This window comes from Uloborus diversus, chromosome 3 (genome assembly GCF_026930045.1).
Source record: "Uloborus diversus isolate 005 chromosome 3, Udiv.v.3.1, whole genome shotgun sequence".
NCBI lineage: Eukaryota > Metazoa > Arthropoda > Arachnida > Araneae > Uloboridae > Uloborus > Uloborus diversus.
The window spans coordinates 79,978,679-80,002,472 of record NC_072733.1 but is presented as its reverse complement, the minus strand read 5'-3'; the positions used below and the strand labels follow the sequence as shown (position 1 = coordinate 80,002,472).

Genomic DNA, 23,794 nt, shown 5'->3' with positions numbered 1-23,794 from the left:
GTTAGAGCGATGTTTAATTGATAGTTTTTTGGCAATTAAATGGTCTAAATAAATTTTTTAGTGGTTTCAAGTTACATATAAGCCACCTGTAGACATCATTTGACGAGTATCGATAATTTTTACATGTGAATCGTGTTAAAATTCGGAAAAACATAGAATTATGTGGAATACAAGTGTGTTTTCTAGAGTTATACACTCTTCTTATTGTTATTTCTTTTTCGTTGGGGGAGAGGGGGATAGGTCCGACATTTGAGAGGGTCAGGAGAGGTATTGCCCCTCTCATGTCTTTTGGAAAATAACTGTATTTCTATAAAATTGGCGTAATTTTTGCTGTTTTTCGACGCAACATACTCGTACATTGACTTTTTCCTTTTTGCACGTACCCTTCTAGGAAATTTGAAATATCATGACTTGGGGGGGGGGGGGGTGAGATTTTTCTTTTAAAGTTTTGAGCGAAATTTAATTATTATTATTTTTTTTAGGAAGAGGAGTAGTTTTAATTGAATTGTATGCATTCTATTCTTTAGAAGACGAGAGACCATGTCAGCCTAGTCAGCGATACCTGGAGGGGGGGGGGGGAGAATTTTTCTGCATATGTTCCAGTAATAATGCATATTTTAATGAAACTCCATTCCTTCGGGCTCTTTGGAGGAAAGGGAGAATCGTGTTTTCTTCAAATTGTCACGAGTATTTTAATCCTTTTTTTTTTGTATTCCGAGGCGGGGGATTTTTACTTTACTCTACTTGTTATACATATTTTTTGTATCAATATACATAAATATACATTGAAAATTTCAGTTTGTTCTACTATTTGCAATGCATAGTTCAATTAAATTTTTTTTTTTCTTCGGGGAGAGGGGATATTTCTTCTTGCTGCGCGTAATTTTAAGTAATTGCTCTTTGGGGGGGGGGGACAAGGATATACATATTAGTTTTTTTCTAGGTTCAATGGGAATTTTATCAATTTCTTCAAGCTAGTTATTATTCCTATTCGGAATAGAGCTCAATTGGAGTTTAACTTAAATTACGTGTGTGTTCTCGCATCCCAATCAAACTCGCATTAGAATAAGGACAATGTAACCTAACATCCCCCCTCCCATTCGAAAAAAAAATAATTTCAATGCAAACAAGCATCACAATCGAGAAAAGTGAAAAATTCTCCTTTCCCAAACAAAAAATTACTTATACCATTAAAAAAAAAAAAAAAAAACCCCGCCCGAAGAAAATAATTATAATCAAATTCTTAGAAAACTTTAAACAGGATTCAAAAATAAATATCGTCATTTCAAATTTTTCTGCAAAGGGGGGGGGGGGGTTAAATCATATACAGTAAATGCATATTGCATCGAAAGACAAAAAATTGCGCAAAATTTATAGAAATACAGCAATTTTCCGAAAGCGGGGAAGGGGGGCAATGTCTTTCCAGACCCTCTCAAATGGCGGAGCTGTTCCCCTCCACCCAAAGAAAAAGAAATAACAATAAGAAGAGTGTATAACTCTAGAAAACACACTTGTATTCCACATAAGTCTATGTTTTGCCGAATTTTAACCCGATTCACATGCAAAAACTATCGATATTCGTCAAATGATGTCTACAGGTGGCTTATATGTAACTTGAAACCACTAAAAAAATTATTTAAGCATTTAATTGGCAAGAAACCATCAATTAAACATCGCTCTAACCCTATTCGTACGAAGATCCTATGTTGTTTCTTCCTTAGCAACGCGCATAGCAACGGCATGATTGGAAATTTCCCCGAGTTTCTGGCAACCCCTGACGTCACCACTAAACGTGTCTATTTTTCCAGGGACAAAGGGTGCATAACTTAATGTAAGTTTTATCCAAAAACAAAAAAAAAAAAAAACATGCCCACTTACACAAAAAAACATTTATTTTCAGGGGTCTGGCCAGAGGATATTTGAGTCCGTTAACGGACCCTTCACAAAAATCCGATCAACCAAAACGGACCTTTCACAAAATCCCGATCAACCAAAACGGACCTTTCACAAAATCCTGATCAAACAAAACGGACCTTTCACAAAATCCCGATCAAACAAAACGGACCCTTCACAAAATTCTGATAAACAAGATCGGATCTTTCACAAATTGTTTATTGAAAGAGCAAATCTGAAAGCAAAATAACGCATATTTCTGTGTATAAACCGATAATTTTTGGAACCTTTTTGAAGTCAAATTCAAGGGATCAGCTTGTACAAAATCGGCTAATTTTGAAAGAAAAAAATCGGCACTCTTGCGATGCTCCTGCAAGCGATAAATAATTGCTACTGCCAAATAAATATAATGGTTGTTTGCTTGTTTTATCACAGCTAATTAGCAGCGGTGTTGTTGTAAACTTTTCTGAAACGGCATTGGTAAGCACTTTTCTCCCCGCTCATGATTTAATAAAAAATAATAACATATCTGCGAAATGAACTTAGAACTGCAAAAGGATAGTAAGGGTGGGGGAAAAAAAAAGATCGCTTAAGCTAGATAGGGTTACCAACTTCAAAATTATTATCATTGAGCGTCTGGTGTTGAACCTTTATAATGACTTGATTAGATAATATTCTCATAATTTTACTAGCTTGTCAATATTTGCGTTTTTACGGTGCGGTGCGATGTTTAATTGTTATTTTGGGAGAAAATTATATGGGTTTTGATTTTTCGATGCTAACAAGGATGATTAACTTTAAATAAACTCTTTTAATTACCGTTTTTTTTTCTTTAGATGTCTACATTTTGAAAAATGCAATCTTTTAACATCCGATATGATAATCATATTTTGTTCTTTTTTCGAGCTAACTTCGATTTATTAGGATGCAAATAAATGAAAAGTCTCTTTATTTCTGTTAGAACTCTCATTTCAAGTTTTTAAAGCAAAATTCCATTTTCTGTTATGAGTCAAAAATTAAAATGCTGAATAGATGGTTTATTTTATTTTTTTTTTTTTTGCTTCAACTATGTCCACAGATGTTAATGAAATGTTTATCATAGGACTCTAAAATTCAATTTTAAAATAATTTTATCAAAAATATTTCTTTTACAAGTCGTTTTTGTACTTTTGATGCCTTCACTTTGAGAATTGCGATCTCTTTGCATCCGCTATCTGAATCCGATTTTTCGAATTTTTGATGTTTATTACGCTTTGTTAAGAGGTAAACAATTAAAATAACTTTTTATTTTTGTTAAAATCACGGAATTTATAAGTTTTAAACGAAATTCTGTGCTTCTTAAGAGTGTCTTGGGTCACAAAGTTAAATGCTGAACCCTATTCTGAATTTTATTTATTTATTTTTTTATTACAATTATTTTAAATACTGGACAGAAATATTTGTAGTATAATTTAACATAATGTAGAATGGTAGATAAATATTGATACTTGAGAGAGCGATGCCCCCCCCCCCCCCCCGCCAAATATCAGAAAAACACTCCAGAATGATATTCTCGACATAGAAGAGGAAAACACTCAACTTTAAGTTTAATTGATGCAGTTTGTGCCATCTCTAAATTATAAAATTTCGTTTTAACAAAAAAAAAAAAAAAATTTTTTTTTCGCGAAATTATTTGATTTTTCACAAAATTTATTCATTTTTCACAAAATTATTTAATTTTTCACAAAAAACGGACCCTGTGAAAAATCCTGGACAGACCCCTGATTTTTCAAAGCCTGGGAGAGGCAATTGGCCACCATAAATAACGGGGGCTTGATAACATATTGTGTACTATTTGTCTCATACGCATCAGCATGCCATACAATGAATCAAATAAAGAAATATTTTTTAAAAAAAAGTTGTATTTTGTTTCAATTTACTTGCTGTGCACTATTGAGAAAATATTAAGAACCTCAACTTTCATACACTCGGATTCAATGTGCATTTTAAAATGTCTAAAACGCTTTTCTTGTTTCAAAGAATGGCATTAATAAGATATGACACACGTATTGAAAGAGGTTTTTTCGTCAGGGTTGGAAAATAACGACGTAGATCAGCAGTGGATGGAATTTAAGGTTAAACTTGCTAAAACCGTTGGGGACTATGTTCCATTTAGGAGAAAAGGTGCTAGTACCAAAATTTGGCCCATGTGGTTCTCCAGGGAGACTAAAGAAGCTCTTAATTATAAGCAAGCCACTTTTCGTAAGTTTAAAGAAACTGGTCAGAGTGCGGAGAGGCTCCAGTATGGTAAGGCAAGGCGAAATTTTAAGTATTTGGTACGGATTCAGAAAAGAGAATTGGAGCAAAGGCTGGCAGATGACATTGATGGGAACCCTAAGAGGTTTTTTGCTTACGCTAATTCTGGGAAAGCTCGAAACAGTCAAATTGGGCCTTTGGTTGATGAGTATGGAAATTTAATCCAAAACGATAGGGATATTGCAAATGTTCTAAATAACTTTTTTTCCAGTGTGTTTAACGATAACTGTATCTCAACAGTTGACACTAACAAGACACAAGCTATTATACAGCTTGAGGATTTTGTATTTTCCAGGGAGGAGGTTTTATTTCATTTGAAAAAGATTAAAGCAACTAAAGCTCCGGGACCAGATAATATCTATCCAAAAATTCTAGTTGAATGTGCAGAGGAATTAGTGGATGTTATTTTGAATATTTTCAATGCTTCTTATAACTCGGGGACGGTGCCAGAGGACTGGAAGCTGGCTAACATAACGCCACTCTTCAAGAAAGGGTCTAAAGGTATTGCTGGGAATTATAGACCTGTAAGTTTGACTTCGGTGATTTGTAAGATTTTCGAAACTTTGATCAAAATTAAGATCATGATGTTCTTAGAGACTAATAGTCTGTTGACTAGTTTGCAGTATGGTTTCAGGAAAGGTAAATCCTGTACTACTAATTTATTACATTTCTACGACAAGGTTACCTCAGCTTTAGATAACAAAAAATGTGTGGATGTTGTTTATATTGATTTTCAAAAAGCTTTTGACAAGGTACCACATGTTGCTCTTCTCAGCAAGTTAGCTGACATTGGAATAGGAGGAAAAACTTTACTTTGGGTTAGAAATTGGCTTACTGGTAGGAAGCAAAGAGTAGTTGTGAGAGGAAATCATTCTAATTGGAGTGATGTTTTAAGTGGGGTTCCTCAGGGATCAGTTTTAGGGCCCCTTTTGTTTATTATATTTATGAATGACATCAATGAAAATATTTCTGGAAGCATGAATTGTTTTGCTGACGATGTAAAAGTTATGGGGATTGTCGAAAATGAAGAACAAGTAAAACAGCTACAAGAGGATTTAGATCATATTAGGGCAGTTCTCAAAAGGTGGGAACAAAAAAGTTAACTTTGAGCAATTTCAAAAATTTTCAAATTTGACATCAATTTTGCTTTTATTCTACAGCATGCATACCTAGAACACAATATATGAACATGAAAAGACAGCAGGTATTTGTAAAAATTGTTAATTAGCAAATTTAATCAGCTGTCTGTAGGTAACAGATTTTGGACATTGTTGTCCTGTAGGTAACGGATTTTGGACATCATCATAATGTAAGTTTCACCATTTTTGACAATTGTTAATCTGATTTTTAACTTTTCCAATGAAAATTTTATTTACTACTTTTTGAATTTTTAAATTTAATAATAAAGAGGATATTAATGAAGTACTTGAATGGCTATACATACTGCTCTTTACATATAATAAAGTTTTGGAATGATTTTGAAGAAGTTGATGAAAGGTAAAAAAAAAAAGCTTCATGGAAATAACTATGCAAACTCGTAGCTTCTTTTATTAAATAACATTTGTATTTCTCTGGATTATTAACTTTCATTTCTGCAGATATTTTCCAAACTTAGAATGTACTTCTACCAGAACCTCACTTTTTGTTCTACTTCTAGGGGACATAATCTCGTGTGAGCATTAAACTTTGCAATAAATCCTTTTACAAATAGGTATTAAAAATCAATAATGACTTCAAAAAGCATATAAATACAAATTCCATAAAAGAACCTAATTAAATTGTTTAAAGCACTTTTTCAAAACATGATAATTCAAAAGGCTTACTATCTCTCAAATCTCAAGTTAGAATGAAAATTACCAACTGATATTGTTTACAAATTAACTGCAGACGATTTTTTTAACTCTAAAAAATTAAAAATAAAAAAATTGCTAGCGCAGGTGATAAAGTCGCCAAAACTGGTGCAGCTGACGATAAACTACATTTGTCAAACTGGAATTCCCCTCTGGTAAACTTTAGCTTATCCTATACTGTGTTGTCGCCAATGGAGGTTTGCTTGGCGATTTTAGCGCAAAATGGCTTTCGTTACGAACATAACCAGCCATGTTTCTACTGTAATTTATGTATTGTTCAATGTGTAACGTATTAATTATGCAAAATACCAATGGATTAAAGAAGATAACATTATAATAACCTTTTTTATTGAGGTTAGAAGACAGTGGATCATCAAAATTTTTGAATAAACAGACAGAATTATCGGCGTCAAGATCGTAACGCCATTTGGACATCTCAAATGTATGTTTAAGAAAAATCATTTTTCTTCTAAGATACTGCATAAAAACTTATGATAACACTTCAAAACAATTAAAAATTGATTCTGAGGATAGATAAATACCTATAAAACGAAAACATCATATACTTAGTTCTCAAATAATAGCATTGTAAAGATCGTAACTTTTGGACATACATCAAATTTCAAACTAACGTTTTTTTAAAATCGTTTACAAAGTAAATAATCTATCTTTACTTTTGTTATTTGTGTAAAATATTAACAAAAAGTTATTCAGTGTAAGATTCATACCTTTAATTTTTTTTAAAAACGTATGGAAATAATTAAAAAAAAAATTTTTTTTAATGGTACATTTGCTCAGTTAACGTTTTGGTATGTCCAAAATTGTGCCTTTTAGCAAAGAAAATATTTTTTTAAGGGCATTTGAAGAGCATTTTTTCCATAATTTAGGTCAATTCTTGTCTCTATACAGTATTATAGTTTAACTCAAAATTTTTTGAGTTAATTAAAATGAAAGGTATTTGGTGTTGAAGCTTCAAAGTTGAGGTCTGTGTTTGTTCCCACCTTTTGAGAACTGTCCATTACTAAGTGGGCAGATAAATGGGGTATGGCAGTTAATGTAGGGAAATGTCAAGTGCTACACTTAGGTCATGGAAATAAGCGTATGAGATATCGCTTACAGGGTTCAGTCATAAATCAGGCAGAAAATGTTATGGATCTGGGTGTCTTTATAAATCAGGACTTCAAGTTTAGTCAGCAGTGCAGTATTGCTAGTAACAAAGCCAACAAAATGCTTGGGTTCATCAATAGATCTATTTCAAACAAATCTAAGAAAGTTCTTCTGCCTTTATATAGGAGTTTAGTAAGACCTCATTTGGAGTATGCTGTTCAGTTTTGGTCGCCTTATCTGAAGAAAGATATTTTTATATTGGAAAGGGTTCAAAGAAGGGTAACTAAATTAGTAAAGGGACTCTCAGATTTAGATTATGATACCAGATTTAATAAGCTTAACATGTATAGCCTGGAGCAAAGGAGAGTCAGAGGGGACATGATTCAGTTATTTAAATTTATCAAAATGAAAGATGTAAATGGATTAAATTTTTGCGGGGAAAGCAGGACAAGGGGTCATTGTTTTAAGCTATTTAAATCTCAGGCTAACTTGGAAATCAGGAAAAACTACTACTTTAGCAGGGTCGTGGGCACTTGGAATAGCTTACCGGAAGAGGCGGTAATGAGCAAGGGAGTGGATAGCTTTAAGAGGGCCATTGATCTTCATTGGGGACTAATTAATTGACTAGGACCAGCCTAGCTGGGCCCAGAGCCTGTTGCTGGTCGTCACATTTGTATTTGTATTTGTATTTGTATGAAACATTTTTAAGAGACATCACCTATGAAACATTTTTAAGACAGTAAAGTAACCTAACTAATTCGATAATAAAATTCTGTTGTTCGTGATTGCTCGGATTAGGATTTTCACTGCTCAACTTTTACCCAACAGTATTCACAAAAGGGTCATATTATGTCAGTTCAACCACACCCCAACACCCACCATCTCAGATTCCAATGAAACTTTGTATACTTCTACTTTTCATAGTCCTAAGTAACCTCCTAAAGTATTTCTTCTCTATTAAAAATAGTTTTTATTTTTTGGCCCTTCAAAGTTTTGCGATTTTGCGTTAGTTGTCATTTACAGTTCTCTGAGAATGAACAGCAGCTGTTTCAAAAAAAATTATTTCTCAATAACTAAAGATAAAAAAATTTGGAAAATTTTTATATTAAATATTAAGATTTCAAGTATTTCAGAAAAAAATATGTCAAAAATCTAAATTTATATTCAGCAATTAAAAAAAATTAACAAACTGAAAAATTTTAAATTTTTTCAATAAAAAAATGATAGTCAAAATTTTAAAATTTTGGCATGAGGGTCTAAATTAAAATAATTTATATATCTTTTTTAATGATCATTAACATGTGTGCTAACATATAAAATGAAAATCTTTAGGGGACTTTGAGGGAGTCTGCCCCCCCCCCCCCGCCTCTTATTTTGATTAATGAAAAAAAGTTGACCACAATATTACAAGCTAAGTTAATAATTGCATTAAAGAAAATTTAAATATTGAAATACGAGGGCGAGTCAAATGAAAGTGAGCCAACCTACCCTGCGCAATAATGGCTCAGTCCATCAACCGCGACGCATGCGCGCAGCACACAGGCAACCCTCATTTACAAAAGTGATACGTAAGTGTGAGGATAATAGTTCTTTATGTTCCCATAATCCGGGTTGAAATCGGTTCGTGACATAATGGACGCTCCAAGAGATGAACAGCGTGGTGTGGTCAGGTTTTTGACTGCTGAAGGTGTTTCCCAACACGAAATTAGTCGCCGTATGGCTGCCGTGTACGGTGAACATTGCATTTCATTGGCCACTGTGAAGCGTTGGTGCAAACGGTTCAAAGAAGGACGTGAAAGTTGCAAAGACGATCCAAGACCGGGCCAAAGCCACCGTGCAATCACCCCCAACACAATTGCACAGGTTGATGAGCTGATTAGACAAGAACGGAGGATAAGCATCGATGAACTGGCAGAGCATGTGAACATCAGTCACGGTTCGGTTCACACCATAATTCATGACCATCTCGGTTATCGGCTCTTGTGTGCTGAATGGATGCCCAAGATTTTGAACGACCGCCAGAAGACAGAGAGGTTCGGCGCTGCCTTGACTCATCTGATCCGGTATCACAATGAGGGTAACGACTTCTTGACTGCAATTGTGACAGGGGACGAATCATGGTGCCACCACTACGAGCCTGAAACACGCCGGCAGAGCTTACAGTGGAAACATTTGAATTTGCCACCCCCAAAGAAAGCAAAGGCCGTCATCTCCGCAGGTAAGGTGCTGTTGACTTTTTTTTTCGATCGTCAGGGGCCATTACTGATCGAATTTGCTAAACCTAGAGAGACTATCAATAGTGCCCGATATTGCGAAACGCTGGATCGCCTGCGTGTCTCTATCAAGAACAAACGACCCGGAAGATTGACGAATGGGGTCATCTTGCTGCATGACAATGCCCGTCCCCACGTCGCTGATGTGGTTAAGACAAAACTGGCGAAGTTCAAGTGGGAAACGCTGCATCATCCGCCCTACAGCCCCGACCTGTCGCCTTGCGACTTTCACATTTTCGGGCAATTGAAAAAACACCTAAAGGGAACCAGATTCGTGTCGGACGATGCCGTGAAGGAGTCAGTTTCAGAATTTTTGAAGCAGCAACCCAAGGAGTTTTATGAGAATGGAATCATGCGACTCGTTAGTCAATGGGACAAATGTTTAAATGCCCATGGTGATTACTTTTAAATAAAGTACTCCTTTTGTCATATATTCGCATTGGCTCACTTTCATTTGACTCGCCCTCGTACATTGGTGTTTGAACTTAAATGTAAACATTTAAATACTCAAGATTTTTTTAATTGTAAATAATTAATTAAATTAATTAATAATAAACAATAAAAATAAGATATCGCAAAATTCGAAATTTTCCTACAACAATTTATGCATGCTAAAAATTATTGTTAAACAACATAGAAATTAAAACTTTTTATCTAATTCTAATTTATAATTAGGCAGTTTATACAAAGTATTAAAAATCCTATAAATACCAGCTCAGAGCTTTTAACTTGATTCATTAATCGAATGCAATATCAAACTGAAAATTGGATTTGGTTTAACATAGCTATTTATTGGGTATGAGTTTAAAATGGTTACCATTGCCCAAAATGTTTATAATTAAGGCTTTGCAACAATCTTATTCAAGGGCGCCCATATAGGGGGGCAAGGAGGGGCTCGAGCCCCCCTTTTCAAATTAGAACTTCCTTGCTTTTAGTACTTTTTTCTTTGCACAAATGTAAAAATATTTCTTCTCCACCCCTTTTAATGAATAAGTTATTAAAAATGTCTAATTTTAATGACTCTAATCTGTCCTGAAATTGTTTTCTACGGGGAAAATATCCAGCTAAACCACGGGGAAAATATTTGAGCCCCCCCTTGTGACTTTGCATATGGGCGCCCATGATCTCATTTGACCCTAAAAGTGTGTTTTGTTATCTTGAGTGTTTCTATGATCATAAATGGATCCTAATAACCTGGCATTTGTACAAATGACAGGTATTTTTATTTTACACTTCACTAGTAATTTATTTAGATGTTTCGTTTTCTTTTTAATATATTTGCCTGTCACCTCCCTAACTTTGATTGCTTTACTAGCCCCCAAAAAGGAACAGCTGGTATTAGATGACAGCTGATCAGCAAGCTGTATGGTTTACGTTTATAGTTACTTGTTTATATTATGACTGTGAGCTTAGTAACTACTTTTTATTTAAAATACTTTCTTTTTCTTGATTCCTCTTTCAACTGCTGCATTAGTTTTATCAAGGGCAGTATGTTCTTTTAAGCCACTTTTTATTTTCTACAAATGATTTATAAATATTACGTATAATTCCAGTTTAAATACAGTGAAACTTCAGTAACTGGACACACTGATAATCCAGGTAACTCGACATTTATTTTTCTTAGGGTCTGCCCAATGCTAACTTCAATGGTTGAAAAGCTTTCTAGCTTGACACACATTTTGCTAGAACTCCTATAAGTCAACATCTAATTGTTATTCTAGTTCAATTCATTCTTTCATATTGACCTTTTCTCAAAATTTTAGAAAAGTTCTTTCTGAGAATTCTATCTTTTATCCAGGGGAGTCAGCAACCACTCTGTGCTGTAAGTGCAATTCTGATAGGGTAGGATAAAATGTACTCCATGGGAGGCGTGTAGAGAAAGAAGGCACCATTACTTGTTTTCTAAACAAGTGTGAGCAGGACTTGTTTTTTTAGCAGACCTGACTAACAAGAAGCTTTTATCTCTTTTCAACAATTATGTATTTATTCCTCACAAGATATTCAAATCTATTATTGTTTTTAAAAAGAAAGAAAACAAAAATAATAGAAAATTCATTTACTGGATTAATTTTCATAATGTGAATGTTAAGCATTAATAAGCATAAGTGATACAAAATTTTGGAACCCCGGTAAGTTGAGGAAAAGTTGCGAGTTATGTCATTAAGCTGGGGGGGGGGGGGGGGGATCTGGACAAAAAAAAAATTCCATGCAAATAATTTGTTTTCCAATTGTCATTAAAAAATATAAAAATCCATTGAATATGAGAGGTGCATAAATACTAATTTATTTCTTCATTTGCTTTGAGGGGAGGGGGAAAGGTAATTTACTTTATTTAAACATATTATTACTAAACAATCAGGCCATTAATTTTTAAGGGGTGTTAAATGTAATTTCAAGAAATTAAAAGGTACATTGTACAGCAGCAGTAAAACTATAATGGAAAAGCAGTTCCATGATAGCAATTTCTCTCAAACGTAGGGGGGGGGGGGGGTGGATCCTGGAAGTACTAGTAACTGCATGATTATGAATTGGTGTTAAGACTTTACTTTTGTTTTAACTTGTCTGGACTAAAATGCAGTAATCCATATGCAGATATTGTTGTCTGCAACTTTTGAATTTCATGATATCTAATTTTCAGAATGTCTATATTTAATATAATAATTGTAATAATTTTTAACTATTTCAAATAAAAAAATAGCTTGAATATTAAATTTATATGTTTGAGTTCAATATTTAACACACTTTATATTTAAATTTTTTAAATAATTGCTGGGAACTCTTGTTTCAAAGACATGGAAAAACTTTTCTCTATGATGCTTTCGTTGTTTCTAGGGGGGAGGGGACAGAATCCCTAAAAGACCTATAACTTTTTTCATAGGAAAAGTTAAAGCACATATTCATGATCATTTTCTCTTTAAATCATGATTTTTAAAACTGACCCTGATGTTAAAAATTTAGAATTTCAACAATGGTTTTTTTGACCAAAAAAAAATCAAAATGTTTAACTTTTTGATTTTTAAAAAATTCTTTGTATAAACTAAGATTATTATAATATTTTTTATAAAAATATTCAAAATCTTAACATTTTTTATGAAAATTTTCAAGAAGGTAATATTATTAGTTACTGAGAAACATTTTTTTAACCCATTAACAACAGCTCAGTTAGTGTCTTTAAAAATGACAAAAAAATGCAAAATCGAAAAATTTCAAAAGTCTATAAATTAAAATACATTGAGATTGAAACAAAAGAAACTAAGGGGTTGCTTTTAACCACAAAATAAGGAAGTATACCAAGTTCCATCAAAATCTAGATGGTAGGTGTTGAAATCCCATTTTTGTGGTTGATTTGACAAATTTCAAACTATTTCAAATAAAATAGAAGCTTAAGTATATTTTTTTTATATTTGAGTTCCATATTCAACACATTATATTTGAATTTTTGTCATAATTGTTGACAATTCTGTTTTTAAGAACATGGAAGAGATTGTATGATGTTTTATGCTTTTTTTCCCAGAATGGGGGAAGGGGGGGGGGGGCAGAATCCCTTAAAGTCCCCTAATGTTTTTCATTTGATAAGTTAGAGTACATATTCATGATCATTTTTTTAAAAAATCGTGATTTTTAAAACTGACCCTTTTGTTGAAATTCAGTTTTTTGTCGACATCTTTTTTTGAAAAAAAAATTCAAAATTTTCAATTTTCTAATTTTTTAAAAAAATTTTGTGCAAACTAAGATTATTGAAATATTTTTTATCAACATGTTCAAAGTCTTTCTATTTTGTGTAAAAATTTTCAAAAAGATTATAGCATTAGTTACCAAGAAATATTTTTTTTCGTAAACAACAACATCTCAGTTTGAGTGTCTCGAAAATGAAAAAAAATGTAAAATCGCCAAATTTCAAAAGGCTGTAAAATCCAAACGCATTGATACTGAAAGAAAAAAAAATTAGGGGGTTGCTTGTATCCATAAAGGGATGAAGTATACCAAGTTTGATCAAATTCCGAGACGGTGGGTGTTAAAATCCCATTTTTGTGGTTGATTTGACGTGGAACGACCCAAAAACTAAAGCATAAGCTTATTGAATAATATATTTAACAAATAAAGTTTCAAGCAAATCATTTCCTTACTTTCGCAATAAACACTGCCACTTGGAGCTCATATTTATAGTCAATTAACCAGAGCCGAAAAGAAGAAAGTTAACATTTTCTGGTAAAATCAGGAAAACATATACTTATGTAAATAACATATAAACTTAATGTGTAGAGACGTAGGCTACGGTAGAGAACACCGATAGTTGTATCTGTGTCTACCGATCCGAAAGCGAAAATCATAATCTATTAAAAGTCACAAAAATTCATAGTACACAAGGTAGACGGATTCCTTTAACGTTTTTTATCCCTGAAGTTTAGCGTTACTTCGTGTTGTCTTCAACAGCTTTGTCGCTCATGTGCTCAGTCGTCGACAATGGTAAAGCTGTCAGAACCCCTTCAAAGTTCATCTATTATCACCACATACATTTTTCAAAACTATCATCAACTTAAAAAAACAATTTCATCTATGTAAAAAAAAGTTAATGCGAACACAGCAATATAATCGGTCGCCAAACAGAGGGTTACCAAATAAGAGACTTTTGTGCGCATGCGTCTTTAGGGCAGTTAAGCTAGGTGAAGCCGGCGATTTTAGTGAAACGCAAGTGAGAGGAAAATGTAAACAAAACTCTGTACTCTGCTTTCTGCTTACTTCTCGGAGGAAAACCGCGTGCGGAAATGAAGGTAACACATTATTATTGCATGATTTATTGTTTTAATTTGATACAGAAGCTGTGAATTTTGAAACTAAGTTATGCTAGAAAAATTGTGGACCAATGGCATAATTCAGTCTGTTAAACTGAAATGCGGAATAAAATAGCCTGGATTTACATGAAATTCTGAATTTTTTTCAAAATTTAATTTCATTTAATTCAATACCAATTTGTTAAAAATTACTTTTACGCTCAATGTCAAACGATTATTGTTTTCCGTGCTAAACAAAATTTATGCTTGTTTGCTTTACAATATGTTCAATATGCTAAGTTATATGAAAAACTCGATGAAAAGGTTATCTCACCGCTTCAAAGGTGTCATTTTAATTTTTAAAAACAGTCCTTAAATTATTTAAAGTGTAGCTTCATTTGCTAACTTTTTGTGGAACAAATCTGATATAGGGCAGTAGCAGTCAGCTGCTTTTTGCATAGCAACGGAACCTGGCAACCGTTCCTGGTGGACAAGCAACCTCCAGTTCGCCGTATTAGCTGCATGTTATTGCGAGTGCAATGTTATTCTTTTATGCTTTTTCTTTGTATAAAAAGCATTCTGAATATTGTCAAAGCCATAATAACGAAGAAAAACTATGAAAAACTGAAAAAATCAAGATAATCAGCAATAAGGACCAATGTTTATTGAGTAAAAATGAGCTTTCAACAAAGCCATCTGACTTGACGGACTTGAATCCTGAATTATTCGACTTATGGCTTCAGTGCCAATGCATTAGAAGACTTTAAAGCGTACTGAAGTTTAAAAGCTTATTACCTTTTCTCTTGTGGATGTATTTCGGATTTTTTATGTGTAAAATTTCGGCGATATATGTGCGGTGACTGAAACGATAAGTAAAAATCATGTTTAGCATACCGGCGTCTGTCCAAATATTTTTGCAATGACCTTGTTTTGTGCGCGTTTAATTACATAAATTTAAAATTCGATTCATTTTCTAAAGGATTGATTTTTGTTTCGAATATCATATTTTCTATGAAATTGATCCCAGAATTTATGCTAAACTTGGTCTCCTAAGAAATACAAAATTTTTAGTGCAGTTTTTCAAGAGTAGATTAATTGTTGAATTGTTAGAACTTCATGAGCAAAAAAAGACAACACACCAGAGACAGATTCAGTTTTCACACTTGCTAATGAAACTGAATTATTGGTGAACATTTTAAATAAATGGAAGAATAGAAGAAATTTTTGGCTCTCAAAAACTAAACATGCCTTGACATAAAAGTAGTACAAAGCATAAATAATAAAATAATTAGTGTTTTTACTGTTTAAAATACATGCTGGATATTGAGTATGTATATTATTTGCAAAGATAAATGATTTTTCTGATTTTGAAATATTGAGAAAAACTTCCTTTGCCAACTTTTCAATCCTCTGAATATTGATAAAAGTTATCCTTCTTGTACAACTCAGATTTATAACATGAATTGTGGAGTATATCTGCTAATTTGCATAGTAAGTTTTCAGTCATGGTAGTTTTTAGACAGACCTGTCATTTAAGGATCAACTGCTCCCCCCCCCCCCCTCCTCAGGCTTGTCATTTCGAGTTTTCCAGGCAGGAGCAAGCAATGCAAAACCATTTACATGTAAAAACATTAATTTTTCAATGGCCAGCTTTGAAAAATTAATGTTTTTTTCATAAAAGAGCGCAAGTTTTCTTGTTTTCCAATAAAAACTTGCATTAAATATAGCCCTTTTGCCCCCTCCCCGAAAAATTCAAAACGACAGGCTTGTTTTTTGAATCTTTACAACAGTCCTAAATAAACTGTTATTTATTGTGGTAAATTAATTCCAATTCGTAAAGCAATATGTGATTCCATTTTGAGCGGGATTCTTTTTTGTAGTTATTGTAGAAAATTCGTTTTTGATTTCTTAAATACTTGGTTTTAACAAGGCGGGTAGGTTCGTGCCAAGCCTGATCGGTGCCCTTGTGCAAGTGTCTTTTAGGCACCTTTATGCTGTGACGTTCAGGAAAATCTAGTTAACACCTGTAGTGAGGTTTTGTCGACAAATATAACGAGGAAAAAATACGGTTAAATTTAGGTGTATGTTTTGGTTCATAGCTCGAAGTTCTCTCGAGTTCAGTAGCTCACCTGAAATGCTAATGCGTTTCCGGAAAATAAAATACAGTGCACCATTTATACTTACCTTTTTTATATGTACTTATCAATTATACGTTTTTTAAATTGGTCCCTGCAGAGTCTAATACACATTAACCTATACTTATAATACATTTTTTTCATTTGTTTGCTTTTTTCATACAGTCCCTTCAAAAGCGTATAAACCATGCTTTACTGTATTCTAATACTGAAGTTAACACCACTCTAAATTTCTCTCTAATCTTTAACTGATGAATAATTAATCAAACTTTCATGACTGTCAAAACATAACAGGTGCTTTACTGTATTCTAATACTGAAGTTAACGCCACTCTAAATTTCTCATTAATCTTTAACTGATGAATAATTAATCAAATTTTTATGAATATCAAAACATAACAGGGTACTGACTATATTTCAAAATTGAAGCATAATAATATAGAGGATATTTCATCTCAAAAACTGAAATTTAATTTTTTTCCTGCAAAATAATTCTTAGGTACGGAATCGTTAAAAAGGCGTTGAATTTAATATCTAAAACAAATGCATTGTGCAAAGCTTTTTTTTTTTAAATGCGATATCTAAATAGTTGAAGAAAATGGTGGGGGAGAGGGAGAATCGAGGTTTTAAATTTTTGGTCAAGTGGTCACTTTATGGAACTAAAAGGTTAACCAAATTATTGTCTACAGTATTACAATATATAAATATTACACGCAAGTAAATAATATGTAATGTGCTTACCATATTTTTATTTATGATAACATGAAGCAGCGAACTTTCGACAAATGATAGCTAAAAATCTGAAAAATACGTATTGCACAGATTATAATACAACATATTCACCACAAGCAATGGCACAGCCAAAGGTAGATCCAGGGAGTTAGAACCCTCTCCGAAATGAGAAAGAAACTTCAAAAATGGAAAATGTCCATTTTTTACACGTAGTTTTCTTACATAGCACAAAAAAAAAAAAAAAAAAAACTAATTGGAGTGCGTACAATTCCATATACAGTGAAATCCCATTACAACGAAATTTTCGTTACAACGAACAAAATGTGTGGTCCCATTTTAAAACTTATTAAGATGATGTATAAAACATCTCATTTTAACAAAGACATTTTTTTCAACGTCAGTTCGAATATTTTGTACTTAATGCTGTTTTCAGAAACTAAAAAACAACTTTCACAAGTCGCTATGTGAAAACTCCATTTGTACTTTCAAAACAGCCATTCAAGGTGGAAATGCACTCATACTGGAACATGGGTTTATGTGTGACAACAAAAGCTAGTGTCTATCCAAGCGCTGTTGATTTCTGCACACCAAACGCAAGGCACCTTGCGAATTCGGAAAGGGTTCTTGTGGTCAGTATAATAACGATTATCAATTAGAATCTTTTATAATGTCTACTGGGACCAAATGTCTCGCATAAAAGAAAATAGCAACCCTTTTTGTGATGACGACCAGTGAATAAAAGTTCAGTGTTCAATATTTTAATTTTTTTTTCAGAATAATTAATGTGTTAATTATATTTTAGATTTTTTTGTAACTGTAAAAGTTGCATATTTACGTATATTAGGGTGTAGGTTTGTAAAATTGACACTTTTATAAAAATAAGTTTTTAGACGATTCCGTTACAATGAAATATTTTATCAGTCCCTTGGAGTTTGTTGTAATGGGATTTCACTGCATTTCTTTTACTTATGTAATGCAAGGATCCATCAAATTTAAAAACAAACTTGTTCCTCCTTTTTTCATTAAAAAAAAACCCTAAGGATTTCACAAAACAATGATGTTAGGACTAAAGACAAATATTCGATAGCGATTATGGGAGGGAAGGAATTATAGATCCGGGCCTAGGCCGGACACATAAAGGTGGGGTAGATTATTGCAAGGCCGTAGCCAGGATTTTATTTCGGGGGGGGGGGGTTATAACGAAGAAAGTTTATAGATAAAAATGCAAAGGGCAGAGGCCCGGTAGCAGATGTTAATTTATTCTGTTAAGTCCTCTCTCTCAATTGCCGGACTGTCATCAAACCCATTAGAGTTATAAAGGTAGGTACTCTGTTCTAAGGAGAAGAGGTGGTTTCTGTGCCAACTCATTCTTTTTTACCTACCCCAACAACTGTTTGATAATTTTTAGGTTATCATAGCTATGGGCTTACAACCCATAAAATTCGACATAATCATAAATTTTTCATATGAGGGGTGATTTTCACTTATAACATATACAAGTCAGCAGTGCTGCAATTAAGAAAAAATGTTTGAGGTGACTCATTAAAAGAAAAGGTGGTTTCAAACCAATTGACATTACATTTGCATTTATTACAGTAAAAAAAAATATATACTGCAACTACAGCATTGTGTGTAAGTATAAATATGTATGTATGTAAAAAGGAGCAATAGAAATTTTATTGGAAATAAAAGTTTTTATTTGAATGTGTTATTTTTTTGCCTTCCATTCAAAATTATTAAATTGATTTCAATGATTTTTGAATGATAAATCATCAAAAAGTTTTTCTCCCACAATGGGCAGATACAGTGGAACTCCATTCCGCTGATCTCTGAAAAAGACTACTGATACGTTAATATATTCCGGATTTACTTTACCCTTTTTCAGAAAGTCCACATGATTGTTTTTCTACAAACAGATCAAAATAATTTTTCAGCTACAAGACACAGAATTTTTTTAAAGATAAATGTTTTATAGCTGTTTGAAGCCGCTCTGGCATCCTTTTTGCACTGTCTAATTTTTCTTTGTCTGTGAGAAGGATTTCCTCTGACCGTCCAATATTCCTTCAGGGCAGTTGAGGACTCGAGCTGCTGGTACCCTTCTTGAAATTTTTCCAGCCGTTGGTGACACGTGTCGTCTCATTAAATAACAAATTCCTTCAAGATCAGATTAACTGAACGCCTTTGATGATAATAACGAAAACAAAGAAGATATAATCGAGAATGTCCCCACAGATGATTAAGCAATTTTAAGTACAAAAACTCTAAAGCTATTTACATTTGTAAATGCCAACCAAGAAGTGAATTTAAAAAAAAAGGTAACGAATCGTGCTATAAATGAAATTGTATCAAAAAACAAGTAAAAAAGTTACACATTTCCCCCCTACTTCATTGGATAAGAGTCGATTTTTAAACAACGTGCTCAGATTTTGAACAAGGCCCTGATTTTTAGTTTTCCCGCTTGGCACATTTTTCATCACTGGTTCTACAGAAAGCGTAAAATCAAGTTTTTACTAAACCATAATTTTCTATTCATTCTGAAAACTTAATACAGTTATCTCCAGGGTTGCCAGATTTAAGAACAGTAAATACGGGACATGCTGCTAGGTGTGAAAAGGGGGGGGGAGATATTTTTGCGACGTCGCTGCAAATTCAATCTCAACAAAGCATTTAACCTCACAAAATGTCGCCTAACAAAGTGTAAAAAATCGTTTTCATTGCGAATGACGAAGATGCGCAGGTATATTTCCAATATTGCTTAATGAGGAAAGAAAAAGCAACCATTCGGCTCCTCAGGGGTGCCCCCCCCCCCAAACTGCAATGGTGCACTCCCTCAATATCGTAAAGATACCCCCGGTCCCAAAAAAAAGCAAGACCCCCCAAAATGACAAAAATACCAATCAACCCCCCGAAACCTTTCAATGGCGCAGTCTGCACCATGACCCCCCCCTCCCTAGGTGAACACCCCTGTGGCTCCACATGGTCTGTCATCAAAACAAAAACATACAAACCAAATCAAAGTGAAAACAATTTTTGCGTTTGTTGCCACATGATTTTCTTATTGCTCATTATTTCATTTTTTGTTTTACTTTATTTTGTTCCATTAAAATAATGTCTCGTTCTGTAAAATATTGTTATCAGCTAGAATACGGGACTTCAGCCGTCCCGTATGGAAGTTCCCCGGGACGCGGGACAATTTTTCAAAATACGGGACTGTCCCTTGAAATCCGGGACGTCTGGCAACCCTGGTTATCTCTGACTTATATGTCAGCACATGGGATCAAAATAAAAATAACTGGCACATTCATTAATGGAATTCACATTTTAAATCAAATTAAATTTTAAACCAGTTAAAAAAGTTGACACAGATAAAGCAAAATGAACTTAAAATTTTAACACGAACCATGAACTATTAAGTTTGACTTTATTTCTGTCCATGTGGTAAAAATACATTATGTGGTAATCGTATGGTCTAATTTAGTGAGAAACTTTATATTTAGAATATACTACTATGTTGTTCCGTCCTTGGTAGCAGAAAAGAGTCCATATTTCTGTTGTCAAATTCAATGCATCCTTATGAAGTGCAAATAGTTCTTCCAAATTTTCATACCAACAAGATCATTCGCAGGGCAGAATTTTAAAGACTAACTCTGTCTCTGAACAAATGATCCAGCTAGTGAAAATTTTCCTTGTGTTTCTGATACAACTTTTTGGCACTTCCCATCCGTAGAAAATCATAAAAAGCTTAATAAGCTCGCGGTAGTGTTTGCAGTCGGGTACGAAAAAAATTACCATCGTAATGAAAAAAATAAAAACGGGGAACACATAAAAAGACTAACATCAATGAAATTAAACAGGAAAGCTGTTCTTATCAACATAATAAAAAACTATTAAATTTATAAATAGATAAAACATTTCAATTAAGGAAATTTATTCATCTATTCTCAGTACTCATATCTGAGTAACATTAAAATATCAGTAGGGGAGTTACACTGAAAGTATTAAGTGCCTGAACATTAAACAGGACCAAAGCCCCCTATAAACGATTGCTTAAACTTTTATATTAAAAGCCGCATTTTTTAAGCGCTACAGGGGCGAAACATTTGCGAGACTCTGCCGGGATTACATTCTTTTTTGATAGAACATGTATTAAGCACATATCCTTTGCCTCTTTTGGGAATTGTCATAACTATAAAAACGGTCAAGAATAATAAATTTTTAATAAAGAACATTAAAGCATAAATCCAAGGAGAAATTTTTGACAACATGGTCTGTAGAGTTGGAGGGGAAATAAAAGAGTCCAATAATTTAGAGCCTTTGACTCCGACTCCTTTACCCCAAAATCAGTCCCACTCCGGCTCTGTAGTCCTGATCAAAATTTATTGCTTAAGAAACACTATGAAAATCTTAATAGCAGCAAAAAATAACACCTACACTGCACAGCAAAAGAAATAGTATAGAAGGCAACAAATGTCAAACAAACAATTCCCAAAAACAAAGGGAGGAGGGGGAGAGAGTTCATAAAATTTGTGGAAAACTGTTTATTTTGTGAAATGACTTTGACTTATCTAATCTCAATGTGATGAGTTTTACTGAGAGGAAAAAGTGCAACGAAGTTCGTTTAGCATGAAATTGAATAGCAACGCAACGCGGAGCAAGTCGGTTCAGTGATTATAAAAAAAATTTTAGAATCTAAACATTGCGTATTGTGGTTAAACGTAACACGAAATGTAATGACAAAATTTATGACAAGGCGAAAAAGTTATATGATGAAGGGATGGAAAAAAAAAAAAAAAGCAGAAATAACACCCACACTACATACAAACGAAGTTGTGACTTTGACTCGTCGAGAATGCAAATAATTTTTGATGCAACGCAAACGTAACAACAATAATAGCAACATAACGTAAACATCGTGGATGGGTGAGTGAAGTAAACAAAAATTTAATCTCACTCTAAAAAAGAATCTGTACATAAAATTAACAAAATATTGGTTGTATTAGTCACTTCAACTTATCTAGTATTAAAATAAATGCTCATCAATGCCAAGAAATTAGTTGAACAGTGCCTAATTCAACAAAAATTAGATCACACGCGGCATTACGATGTAAAAACATGGAAGCGAAAGAGATACTTTGACAGCCGAGCGAACAGCACGTTTAGTTGTCAGCAGCACTTGGAGTTTGTTTGTCCACCAGGATGACGTCGTCTGCTACTGCCCTATACCCCCCTCTTGGCGACTTTTTCCTGTTGGCGCCAAAAAAGCGTCGCCAAGAAAACTATGTATGACGTCATATGTCATACATCGTTCTTAGCGATGCTTTTTTAGCGCCAACAGGAAAAATTCAAATTATGTCATTAATTATTTAATGAAATTAATGCATTAATTTTTTTCCGTTGTTTCTCCGGGATACGAGCCCTCGGTCTCATAGTACTTTCGTAATGAGACCTCGGCTCGCCGGCCCTGCCTCGGTCTCATTACGAAAGTACTATGAGACCTCGGGCTCGCCAGGACCTCGCTGCCGCTCGGTCCGTTATCCCTCCGACTTTTAATATACATCACAGTCGGATATAAATCACAGATCTCCTCCGTTCAGTATACAATAAAGTCACAGATTTTATGTGAAATTAACACCATTTTTGTGCTACAAAAATGCCAACCAGACCAAAATACAAACTACCAGAAACACACTAAAAACACAATAATTCAAAATATGTTCACTTACCTTTTTTACTTTTCTTTTACTTCCTCACAGTGCACATATGTTCCGCTCTTAGGGAAATTATCCCATTTTTTATTATCATTACTGTACAAAAATATTTAAATTATGTTTGTTTTGACAAAAAAAATTCCAAAAAAAACAACCTTATTTTACTTGTATTTTGTACTCCACCCAATTAATTTCGCGAATTATTTCCAAAAACTTTACAAACATATCCTCATTTTTGTATTCACAATTTTTTTTGTATAAATAATAAGCTAAATAAAATTTAAAATCCCCTAATCTATTATATGTTGGTAGAGTACTTTTAACGTGTCTCCATGTGGATTCAATTGTGTTAGTGTGACATTTAGTTTCTGGATCTACAAAATTAAGTTTATGGTTGACTGTTAAATGCTCATACCCCTCCTCCCCCAATGTATCATATGCCCTCCAACAATCGGAGTGCACCGTCGTGCCTGGTAGTATCCACTGCTTAATTGCCAAAAATAGAGTTTCCCTACCCCTATCCCCAACAGCAACCAAAAAAGTTTTCCCCGAACCCCGTTCAACCCCCCCAAAAACCCATTGTCCCTCAACTGCATGTCCCCGATTATATTTTCTTTTCCCAAATTTAGATTCATCAACTTCAATAACTTTCCCAACCCCCCCCTATTTGTTCGGATTTTAATTCAATGTAATTTAATATTTCTTCATTAATATAATTTCGCCAATCGGCTAAAGTTTGTGATGAAAAAAAATATTGACTTTCAATATCAGCAGTTTTGGTCCCAATTAAAATCTCATATGTTATCAAAAAAATCTCCTCTATTTTCAACTTGCTAGAACTAAACCATGACCCACTCCTGATCGTTGCTTCTTTTCCACAAACAACACCCCCAATAACCTTTCTACAAAAAAAAATTAACCCATCTGAACATTTTTTAGTTTTTTTAATTTTCATAACAGAATTACATCTAGAACATAACATTTCATTCTTAAGTAAACCAATTTCCCTTAAAAATTCTAAAAAAACCTC

The 23,794-nt window shown here is 33.5% G+C and overlaps 3 protein-coding genes across 4 annotated transcripts in view; 2 read left to right on the top strand and 1 right to left on the bottom strand.

Annotated features, from left to right (window-relative positions):
• The window catches only part of LOC129218179 (ralA-binding protein 1-like), a 105,327-nt gene extending 91,436 nt beyond the window's left edge, over positions 1-13,891 (bottom strand). Inside the window, exon 1 of one of the 2 annotated variants that reach the window (XM_054852397.1) lies at positions 13,546-13,891. The gene's annotated coding sequence lies outside the window, so the exon portion shown is untranslated. The remainder of the gene's footprint in view (positions 1-13,545) is intronic. The other variant, XM_054852396.1, reaches the window with a different exon arrangement.
• Positions 8,778-9,827, top strand: LOC129218817 (histone-lysine N-methyltransferase SETMAR-like). Its single transcript, XM_054853138.1, has one exon. The coding sequence runs from the start codon at positions 8,778-8,780 to the stop codon at positions 9,825-9,827; it is 1,050 nt and encodes a 349-aa protein (XP_054709113.1).
• A 232-nt stretch (positions 13,892-14,123) lies between the features above and the next one.
• The window catches only part of LOC129218032 (uncharacterized), a 184,492-nt gene continuing 174,821 nt past the window's right edge, over positions 14,124-23,794 (top strand). Inside the window, exon 1 of the mRNA XM_054852211.1 lies at positions 14,124-14,190. The gene's annotated coding sequence lies outside the window, so the exon portion shown is untranslated. The remainder of the gene's footprint in view (positions 14,191-23,794) is intronic.